The sequence below is a fragment of the Triticum dicoccoides genome, chromosome 3B (assembly GCF_002162155.2).
Source record: "Triticum dicoccoides isolate Atlit2015 ecotype Zavitan chromosome 3B, WEW_v2.0, whole genome shotgun sequence".
NCBI lineage: Eukaryota > Viridiplantae > Streptophyta > Magnoliopsida > Poales > Poaceae > Triticum > Triticum dicoccoides.
The window spans coordinates 575,441,483-575,453,170 of NC_041385.1; the positions used below are offsets into that span (position 1 = coordinate 575,441,483).

The 11,688-nt window shown below is 52.2% G+C and overlaps 1 protein-coding gene across 1 annotated transcript; it reads right to left on the minus strand.

Moving 5' to 3' along the window:
• Positions 1–2,572: 2,572 nt before the first annotated feature.
• Positions 2,573–6,864, minus strand: LOC119277171 (cytokinin dehydrogenase 5-like). Its single transcript, XM_037558417.1, has 5 exons — positions 6,150–6,864; positions 5,907–6,034; positions 4,722–4,997; positions 4,000–4,265; positions 2,573–3,143 (listed from the first exon to the last, which is right to left on the minus strand). Exons 1-5 carry the CDS (start codon positions 6,748–6,750, stop codon positions 2,819–2,821), a joined length of 1,596 nt encoding a protein of 531 aa, XP_037414314.1. The 5' UTR covers positions 6,751–6,864; the 3' UTR covers positions 2,573–2,818.
• Positions 6,865–11,688: the final 4,824 nt, after the last annotated feature.

Below are 11,688 nucleotides of genomic sequence, written 5' to 3' on the forward strand. Positions count from 1 at the left end.
AGAGTGGCGGGGCCTAAATGACCCTCGCGCCTTGTGTTGTTTGATGATCTGGGCTTCTTGCCCTCGGACCCCTTCTTACTATTTCCGACGTTTACCTGCCGACCTGTTTAAAGACCCAGCATTCTCTATTGGTGTGATTGGCTGCCGTCCCTGGGGTACCATGAATTTGACATGGGCAGCCAAGTATGCGGTTCAGGTTGGAGGGGCCCATGTTTTGAAATGTCTTCTCCCGCTGAACGGGCTGAGGGCCGCGGGCTCCTGTATTGACTGCCGTGTCCTGGGTGTCGTCCCTTGTCTTCAGGCGCTTATATTTGTTGTGCCAGGGCTTGCGGACGCTATTCCTGGCTTCTGATGTGCCCAGGGTGCTTGTTATGTCTTGCGCGTAGCCCCTGGCCGTAGTGTGTTGGCGGCAGGGTTTAGGCCGTCGTCCGGGCTTTAATGCCTCTCCCTCGAATTGAGGTAGTAGCCTGCGCTTTGGGTAATATTGTGTTCGACGGTTGAGTTCGTATTCCTAGGCTGCTCGGTCCTTAGCCCGTTTGTCTGTTAGCATATCATGATCTGCTTGTAGCCGCTGTTGCTTCTTCCTTAGGCTTCTTGCGGTGGCTATAAGCCGGCACTCGGAGTGCTCCCGTTCCATGGGATCCTTAGGCACGCTGAATTCGTCGTCGCCGAGGCTCACCTCGTGTTCGGAGGGAGGCATATAGTTATCGTCTTCCAAGTATCCGTCCATCGCCTGTTCATCTGGGCTGACCTGTCCATGTTCTTGTTTGGCTTGCTCGAAGGTAGGTTGATCAGGATTGTATTCCTCTTCGGCGCCATCTGGATTTTCTTCTCCAATGCCGATATTGGTGTGGCGGGGCTTGGAGCGGCACCGATGACACCCATGTTTTGATTTCTTCCCTGTGGGGTTATCTCATGTTGCCTCATCGCCATTGTTTTCTTTGGGAGTATCCACCACATATATATATATATCATATGAAGAGGTGGCAGTCCAACGCCCTGTGGGCGGTGGTTCCTGTTCTTCTCCCGCATCATCGTCTATATCGTCGATGTCTTCGGAGTCGAAGTTAAGCACGTCAGTCAAGTCATCGACCGTGGCTATGAAGTGGGTGGTGGGTGGGTGACGAATTTTTTCGTCGCCTGCTTCCCACTCGAGCCGAACATAGTTCGGCCAGGAATCTCCTGATAGAAAGAGAGAGACCTTAATGAATTTAGCACATCGCCGAAGGGGGAGTGCTGGAAGATATCCGCGGCGGTGAATTCCATGACCGGAGCCCAATCAGATTCGATGGGCATGGATGCACGCGGTCCGGGACCTACGACCGAAGATAAGTCCGGGGGTCCAGAGACACAGATCTCCTTAGGAGTGGAGTCTGTGTTTGGCTCCAACGCCAATGAGTGTGCGGCCTCCGGGGCGGGGTCCATCCACCCGTCCTTAGAAGGCACGACCTGCTCTGGAACGAAGTCCGGAGCCGTAGCAGGCGCGATGTTCCGAATACTGTCCGACGGCAGATCTAGGTCATGCACGTCGTGATCGTTCGGCGCTTCTGACATGGGCCCGAATCCGTCGAAGATCAAGTCTCCGCGGATGTGTAGTTTAGATTTCCAAACCTGACCTGATGGCCCGGGGCGCAGCTATCGACCAGCTCCAGATGGCCAAGCGAGTTGGCCCGCAGTGCGAAGCCGCCGAACACAAAGATCTGTCCGGAGAGAAAACTCTCACCCAGAACGGCGTTGTTGAAGGTTGGAGAAGCCATCGAGCCTTACAGTGATGACACAGAGAAACTCTCAATGAAAGCACCAATGTCGGTGTCAAAACCGGCGGATCTCGGGTAGGGGGTCCCGAACTGTGCGTCTAAGACTAATGGTAACAGGAGACTGGGGACACGATGTTTACCCAGGTCCGGGCCCTCTCGATGGAGGTAATACCCTACTTCCTGCTTGATTGATCTTGATGATATGAGTATTACAAGAGTTGATCTATCACGAGATCAGAGAGTCTAAACCCTAGAAACTAGCCTATGGTATGATTGTTGTTGTCCTACGGACTAAACCCTCCGGTTTATATAGACACCAGAGGGGGCTAGGGTTACACAGAGTCTGTTACAGAGAAGGAGATCTACATCCGAATCGTCAAGCTTGCCATCCACGTCAAGGAGAATCCTATCCGAACATGGGACGGAGTCTTCAATCTTGTATCTTCATAGTCCAACAGTCCGGCCAAAGTATATAGTCCAGCTGTCCGGATACCCCCTTATTCAGGACTCCCTCACTCGCCGCGGAAATTGAAGGGAAGGTTTTCTCCCGTCGCCTTGCGGGAGGGGAAAGAAAAGTTGCCCGTGGTCCGATTTTTCAGCTTGTGGCTGCGCGGTAGCTCTGCTTGTTGGAGTATACAGAAAAGATATGTATCCCACGTCATGCTTATCACCAATAATGACCCTGTTTCTGCCTGGGTTATTTTTTGCGGGGAATACCCTGTTTCTGTTTGAAACACAGTTAACAGGGTCTATGCCGCTGCCAAAACATGGTCAGCCGTCAGCATGACTAACCGTAGGTAGGGTCAAGAAGTATGGAGGAGGAAAACTGTTTTTTTTTTCAGCAGAGATTGTGATTATATAGTTGCATTGACGCGACGCATTCCTCTGTACATAACCAACCAATTGGGAGTTAAATGTGCGCCACATACATGACACCAACGTACATCTTCTATACATCTCCACACTACCTAATCCTGCTCAGTGATGGCCAATTACATACGTACATACGCCTAGCTAGCTACACAGCTCTTTCTACATGTCATGACAAGCAATCAGTCTTCTCAAAAATCGGACAAGAGCGCCGGCGGCGGGAAGATGCCCTGCCCGGTGGCCAGCATGGCCCTCGGATCGAATTGGGCCTTGAGGCCGGCGAACCGCGCCCACCTCCTCTCCCCGAAATGGGCCTCCCACTCGGGCTGCGACTTGTGGTTGGGCAGGTACTGCCTGGCCCCGATCCCGGCCTCGGTGCAGAAGTCGAGGATCTGCCGGTTCTGCCGCGCCAGCGCCTCGAGGCTCTGCGGCGCGCCCGGCAGCGCCGACCGCAGGAACGCCACCAGGTAGAACACCTCCTCGTCGGGCGTCACCACCGAGGTCCTCGGGTCCCATCTGCACCACCAATACAAAGATGAGAATTTTTTACTCGCAGTTGGCAGATCATCAAATCGGCTCCGTCGAAAAGTTGGAGCAGACTAGGAAAACAGCTTCAGTTAAAGAGCTCATGTAGCTGCTGCTGATTCTGGTGCGTCCTTTTGTGTTAAGCATAGTAAAGCGACAACGCATCTGGCCACTAACCCACAAAGGCGGCAGAGGAAACCAAATTCTGACTGTGCCGCGGAAAGACGCGGCGACGCCGGCTTAAAATAACCGGTCGGCGCGGGCCGGGAAGCGGTGTCCGGTTAATCTCGGGCACGGCGCGTCACGGCGCCACTCGGGAGGTTTTATAAAATTCAGAACAGACCCTGTCACCCCAGTGCGCGATATGTCCGCGGCCATTCACCGGTCACCGGATCCCGGGCGAAGGTGATGGCAATCCGGAAACTAATTAGGCGGCAGCGACATGCTAATAGACTACTGGCGCTGCGTGCGTGGCACCAATCATGGTGACGCTCAATGAGTGGACACCACCTGCGCAGTGTTGCGTCGCGTCGCGTCGCATGTGAGGCCGATGATCGATCGGCTTCCAAGGGCGGCGCCCGCCCGCCCCTGAGACGGGATCGTGCGCGTGCGCGTGTCTCTGGCTGGCATGTGCGGTTTGGCGGGCGGGAGGTGGATCATGCAGGCGCGCAAGAGTGGGCGGTGATGAGCCGCCCTGCATCTGCCGGGGCGGTGATGGGCGCTGGTTGTGCGTCCTACTGGTCAACTAGAGCACCCAGAAACAGCTAGACAGGACAGACGATGCATGTAGGAGTAGCTAGGTTGACTTGGGCAGCAAACTGAAGGGTAGGTTGACTTGCGAGCTTACTTGTGCTTGTTCATGGGGTAGATGAGGATGGGCCCGCCGGAGGTGCGGCTGCCGAGGATGCCGTGGAAGACGCCGCGGTCGAAGTCGGCGATGCGCGACGCCGGCACGAACAGGTTCAGCCACGGGTGCGGCACCTCCCACATGCCCTTGCCGCGCAGCTTCAGCTCCGCCGTGTGCACCCGGTCCAGGAAGTCCACGTACGGCAGGTCCGTTGTGAACACCGTGCCGGGGAGGAAGCTCAGGTCGCCCAGCAGCGCGTCAACCTCCTGCGAACATAATTACCATTTAGACTATTTTCTTTTCTCTCTCTTTTTTTTTCAGCAGCAGCACAGCACAGACTTGGCAATTCAATTCGTGCACTACATCGATACATACATATAATTAAATCAAGCAAAGTAGTAGTCGATAAAATTAGTGCGTGCTCGATCGCTAACGGAATTGAGATCTAGTGGTACGTAAGGGAAGATCTACAGATCGAGTGTGCTCTGCATGTGGGTGCCATCATATACTAATCAACATGGTTATACTAGTGCTACCTACTCCAAAATGCGAATTAACATATCCCAATGATTGGCTAGCCAGGGCCCCGATCAGCAGCAGTACATAACTAAGCCAGGAATTAATTAAGAAATACCGTCATAAACAAATGGGACGGCCAGGAGAGGATGCGGTATTAATGGGGACGATGGAGAGAGGCGGCGCCGACGGAGGGATGGACGGACCTGATCAACGGTCGCGGCGGTTGAGTCGTCGTAGTTCTTGGTGACCTCGAGGCAGTAGAGCACGCCGGTGTGGTGCTTGAGCGAGCTGAGCTTCACCGGGTTCTGCGGCGAGAAGAAGGACGACCTCCAGTTGTTGATGAGGCCCTCGGCGGCGACCACGAAGCCCTCCACGTAGTCGAACCGGCGGCCGCCGCCGTGCTGCGACTGGGAGATGAGCCGCTCCTGGTCCGCCGTGAACTCGGTGAAGTTGGAGTAGAGCGCCCGGATCCAGCGAACCTGTATGTACGTACAACCGTGCACATGATTAGAAAATTGATTAGCAAGGCCAAGCCTGATGAGGCTGCTGAATCAGCTTAGATCACAGCTCCGTTTATTATCGTGGAAATAGTCAGCTAATTAAGCTGCCGGGAAAGAATAGAATCTTGCGAAAGATCGCGTGAGCTAAACAAAACACGTACTCGGTAGAAGACCCACCAAATTGGTCAGCAAGGCAAGTTGGTCGATTGATCGACCGATCGATGCCAACCAACCTGGGCGGCTGGACCACCTGATCGACCAGACGCACAGGCTAATATTTTAATTTCGACGAAGACTTTTTCCATTGGGTGGACTTTTTTTTAATTTAACGCTAATAAGTAACGGACGAAAAGACTGCTGCTAGTGCAAAAAACTGCTTGTTGACGCGGACAGCAATCGGCATACGTGTCATGAGCTGAAAGCAGTTAGCATACGTGTCGCACAGAGTGTGCTCGAGCCCCGTGAAACGGATCGGCCGGCTATAATTAGAAACACGTTCGGTTGGTCTTATCGGTATCTTATCGGTTCGCTAACGTACGTGCGGTAATTCCGTCTCCACCTAACAATGGAAATGGATGTCGCCCGCCCGCGCTGAGGGCGGCGCGCCCGCCACTTGCACGGCTGGCGTCGAGCTCCCCCGCCGGGCGGCGACATATCGCGTCCCCTCCGCCTCGTCACGCGGGGGCGAGCGAGGTCCAAAGTGGGATAAGGCGCACGAGATATTCCCTGGTCTTCGTCTTGCAGACCAGGTGGGTTAACGAATGAACGAACGGATTATTAAACAAAGAATGGCGAGGAGGAGAGTGACAGGCATAAAGAAAGAAAGAGAGAAAGGATTGATGCGTGCGTATGGGGAGGTGAGGGCGCCGGCATGGGTGCTGGTGCTACCTTGCGGGGAGCAGGCTCGAGGGCGATGCGAGCGCGCGTGATGATCCCGAGCTGCCCCAGCCCGCCCAGCGCGCCGAAGAAGAGCTCCGGGTTCTTCGCCTCCGAGCAGGTCACCGCCTCGCCCTTCCCTGCAAGCAGATCAGTGACCACGCACGCATGAGAAGAGAACGCCGGCGCGCGTGCATGCCGGACGAGGTCGGATGGGCTCGCTGATGGATGGGCTCATGTGTGTACTGTACGTACCGGTTACGACGTCGAGCTCGTAGACATTGCTGATCTGGGGCCCGTGGTGGAACGCCTGGCCGCTGATGCCGGCGTTGGAGAGGGTGCCGCCCACGGACAGGTAGAGGTAGTCCGTCCACGACCGCGGCGCCAGCCCGCCGTGCGACAGCGTCCAGTTGAGCACGTCGATCCACAGCTCGCCGCCCCACACGTCCACGTAGTGCCCGCCCAGCTCCGGCGAGTACACCGGCAATGCGCGCGACGGCGCCTTGCCCCCGCGGCTCATGTCCACGACCACGCCGCCGGGCACCTGCGCCTGCCCGCTGATGGAATGGCCGTGGCCGCGCGCCGACACGCGGATGTCGCGGGCAGACCCGTACGCCGCCCGGACCATCGCCGCGACGTCGCCCACGCCGCTGGGGTGGTACACCGCCAAGGGCTCGCCCCGGGTGAACCCGCCGAAGTCGCGCGACGCCTCCAGGACGTCGGCCGGGTCGGTGCTGAGGCGGCCGCCGCCCACGTCGCCGCCTAGCTGCAGCAGCTCCGCGGGCTCCAGCGGCAGGCCCACGGTCGAGATGAGGCAGTATATCTGGAACACCATGAAAACCAAGCACCGCGCCATTGCCACTATCTATCCTCCGTCTATCTCTCTATCGATTCTTTGGTCTCCTTACGATCGAGTAGCTGATATGTACTTGCAGGGGAGGATGCGGAAGGGACGAGAGGAGGTGTGAGGCGTTGTGGTGTGAGCAGGCGGTATTTATAGTGGGAGCCGGGGAGGAGGGAGAGGTGGTGGTGGAATTTGGGCGGGACAAAAGTGAGAAATGGAGGAGACCGAGGAGGATAGGAGAGAGACTCCAACATGTCTGCCGCGGGAACCGAGCACGACCGCTGGGGCCGCCCAAGAATAAACAAATCCGGAGGCGCGTCACGACTCATGCACTCGCCGTCGCGGGCCGGCGGCCTCTTAATTTCCCTGTCAGACTTAGTGGATCGCGTGGCCGCCCAAAGATCGGCCGGATTTCACTTCAGCCAGTACGCATATGCAGCATAGACTCAAGTCTCGTGGTACTACTACTACCCAACTAAATGAATGTGGAGATCGAACAGGTAAGGATGCGTTTGGTTGAAGGTGTCATATGAATGGGTTGGGACCGTCCAAATTATTTGGGATTGAACCATTCAATTCATGCGTTTGGCTGAATATAAGAGATGAGCTAATTATTTAGGACGGGACCACCAGTCATGCTCACATAGTCATGCATGCAAAGCGTGGCCATTTGATTCGACCGATTTGATTGGGTGGAACGGTTCAACATCTTCAAGGCATATTCTCTTTTTTTGACTTGAACCATTCATGTACTTTATAACCAAACATGTCTATTTTTTGAACGATCCCAACCCATTCATGACCACCCTTGTAACCAAACGCACCCTAAGCCATCCACCCTCCCTGCTCTGCGCTTTGTCGATCCAAATTCTACTAGGAGGAAAAGTGACCCATATTTCATCCTGCGTCCCATGTGCGGCGAGCTTTGGAGCGGAATTCTTAAAGCTAGCAGTGCATAGCTGGAAGAAGAAGAGCCAATCTGTAGAAGCTTTGAGGGGGAGATGGAGGATCAACGCCGAGCCAAAAGAAAGACGATCCCCTTCCGTATCTTGACCGGCTTTTGAGGGTGCACTCTCAATCCCAGCGCCGCTCGAGTATGCATGCAGATGGTGAGAATCTACACTGCAGCAGCACCATTCCAAATTTCCAATCAACACTGCTACGACACCCCGCCTAAAGTACACCACACCACACGAGCTTTCTGATCCGGCATTTACCAAAGTACGTGCTGCACAAATCTTCAGATATTAAAATGCGTCTGAAAAGCGCACCGCTAGTACTGTAGCGAACAGATGTCCTCGAGATACCGGTGCCGGTGCTGGCTGTAGTAAAATCAAAGGCGTGTATGCTCACCCACGGGTACAGTGTACTGTTCTTCCACGCTGGTTCACCTTTGGCTCGGCCGCGTAGGCTGCCTAGCCAGCCAGCTAGGCAAGTGCCCTACGGCCAAAGAAAATAAGAATGGTTAAAGCGTCGACGCGCGCTCCCACGTGACTGATTGCGCAGGATCGCATCAAGATACGCTGATTTCCTTTTGCTTTCTGCTCGTATCGCATCGGCCACGAAATTCAGCAGCCATGGGTTTCCACAGCGCGAGGACGTGGTTTTGGTTGCTTTGGGTTTGGGACGATGTGCATGTGAGGGCGCAAAACGCCGTGGCACTCTAGTCCCTGCCTCCTATTCCAACTAGCTCGTGCAATGTCGACGATCCACGAGAACGATGGTAAAGCGCTGGATGAGGCGAGGACTCTTTGTTCACAGGATAGAAATAGGAATGAAAAAACTTAGAAAATAAGATGACATGTACTTCAATTTCCATAGAAAAAGAGTGTCATTTGATTCGTAGGATGAGATAGGTTTCTTCTTGTTAGGTCTGAGCTAATGTTTGTCTTTCCTTCAAAATATGAAGGCACGAACCAATCCTACATAGAAATAGAAATTCATTCTTACAAACCAAATGTCGCAAAGTGTCAAAAAAAGGCTCAAAGGTGTCAAAAAAGGCTCAAAAGAAAATCATCCTGTAGGATATTACTCCAAAAAATCATCTAATAGATTCCTAAAAATTATTGTAAACCAAATGAGGCCTGAATGCATGGGTTGCCATTGCTGGTAAATGCCTCTTTGTTTAGCTAGTATATGATTGCAATGTCATGCTCAATTGGATCCTACATTATTTTCACATTTTGTTTTGTTTGGTTGCATCATTAGAAAAACAAAGAATTCCCAAAGGTTTGAGGGGATGCTAAAATTCCTTATGGAATGTAGTGCAAAAGAATTCTTAGAAAAAGGTTCTAGAGGAATCGAACAATCAACATATGAAAAATCCCTAAAGAATCTAATCCTCTGAAATACCTATGAAAGTCCTCTGAATCAGAGGAGCCCTATGTGGAACTAAGGCCGTCTCCAACGGCGACCCGCAAATTTCCTATCGCATCCATCCGCGGACAGGGGGGCCAGTTCAGACACGGATGCGAGAGTCTGCCATCCAATGCTAGCCGCATACATTGCAAACTTTTTTCAACAAACCAGATGAAATTTATGCAAATTCGGCCGGATTTCATACAAATTGGACAAAAAACGGTTACATTTTGGACACATTTTCAACTAAAAACGAAACCGGACTAGTCTACAACCAGTGTGGCCGGGTCTCCAACATCGTCCCCATGACGACAGCGATGAGCTCTAGAGGTATATGCTTCAGTGCAAAGGACGACTCGCTTCCCCACCGCTCATCGGAGTGGAATCGCCGCCTGATGCTTCGGTCGGAGGGGAAGGGTCCCTGCACTGCATGGATCAAGGTTGGTTTTTGGGTAAGGGGACGACGGTGGCCCGCGAGAGGGCCAGACACCGGCTGTGTACGGTGCCTCCATGGTGGCTTTCATGGGACCCAAGTGACGGCGAAAGATTGGAGAAAATGTTGGAACGAGGAGATGGGGAGCGGCGGGGTGGTGTGATTGTTGCCCTGTGTCTGGCCTGGTTTATATAGAGGGCGGACGGGAGGAGCCTGCTCCGTGTTGCTTTAATGCGGACCCGCTTGTGAAATGACGCGTGGCTGGAGTAGGTTTCTTGGCTTCCACACGGGGTTAATGGAGGCGTTTGAATGCGTCAAGGAGGCGTGTTCAGCCGGGCGTGCAGCAAGTGGCGCCCTTGGCCTACAAGCCGCTTCAATGACGAAGGCAGTGAGAGGTCACTTCCGCCCTGAGCCGTCATCAATGTTGAGCGGCGCGCTCTGCTGCAGCATGAATGCGGGCAGCTGACGCACGAGCGAGGGAGGAGGGGTTTGGGTGGGCCAGGGAGGTCAGAAGCGGGTGCGACAGCGGTCCGGACTCCCGCAAACCTTCCCATGTATGTCTTCGGTTTGCGGAAAAATTCGCGTTTGGACCATGATGTCTACTACACAACTTATTCTTGTAGATTCTTGTTGGGCCTCCAAGCACAGAGTTTTATAGGACATCAACTTTCTCTCAAGTGGATGACCTAAGTTTTATCAATCTGTGGGAAGCGTAGGATGAACATGGTCTCTCTCAAACAACCCTGCAACCAAATACAAGAAATCTCTTCTGTCCCCAACACGCCAAATACAATGGAAAATTGTATGGGTGCACTAGTTCGACGAAGAGAGGGTGATAAAAGTGTAATATGGATGGTAGAAATATATTTTTATAATCTGAACAAATAAAAATAGCAAGGTAGCAAGTGACAAAAGTGAGCACAAACGGTATTGCAATGCTTGAAAACAAGGCCTAGGGTCCGTACTTTTGCCAGTGCAACCTCTTAACAATGCTAATATAATTAGATCACATAACCATCCCTCAACGTGCGATGAAGAATCACTCAAAGGTTCTTATCTAACGAAGAGCATAAGAAGAAATGTTTTGTAACTATTCTTTCCAATCGATCTATCCAAGAGTTTGTACTAAAATAACACCAAATTATTCTTTCCAATCGATCTATCAAGAGTTCTGAGACCCACGTGGGACCCACAAGGTAGGGGGCACGCCCAGGGGGTAGGGCAAGTCCTCCACCCTTGTGGTCCACTGGTGCAGCCCCCTGGTGGAATCTCAGTGCCAGAAATTCTAAAACATTCTATAAAAATCATACTAAATTTTCAGGGCATTTGGAGAACTTTTATTTTTGGGGCATTATTTTATTGCAGGGATAATTCAGAAAACAGACATATGATACTATTTTTGCTTTATTTAATCTAAATAACAGAAAGTAAAAGGTGGGTACAGGAAGTTTTGATTTCTATATTCATCCATCTCATGCTCATCAAAAGGAATCCGTTAACAAGGTTGATCAAGTCTTATTAACAAACTTCTTTTGAATAACATGAAACCGGAGAATTTTTGAATAACACTAGGTTACCTTAATAGGGATATGCATGTTCCCAACAATAAGAATAGCATATTTCTTTTTGACAGTGGAGAGAGGGAATTCAAAACCTCCAAGTAGTAATAGTTGAAAATTTTCCAATAGAATTGATACTATGAACTTGAGGTTGTTTCTTCGGAAAGTGTACCGTATGCTCATTACCATTAACATGAAAAGTGACATTGCCCTTGTTGCAATCAATAACAGCCCCTGTAGTATTCAAAAAGAGTCTACCAAGGATGATCGACATACTGGCATGTTGGGGAACGTAGTATTTCAAAAAAATTCCTACGATCATGCAAGATCTATCTATGTGATGCATAGCAACGAGAGGGGGAGTGTATCTTCATACCCTTGAAGATCGCTAAGCGGAAGAGTTTATTAACGCGGTTGATGTAGTCGCACACCTTCACGATCTGCCCCGATCAAGTACCGAACGTACGGCACCTCCACGTTCAGCACACGTTTAGCTCGATGACGTCCTCGCCTTCTTGGTCCAGCAAGACGAGCGAAGTAGTAGATGAGTTCCGATAGCGCGACGGCGTGATGACGGTGTTGGTGAAGAACAATCTCCGT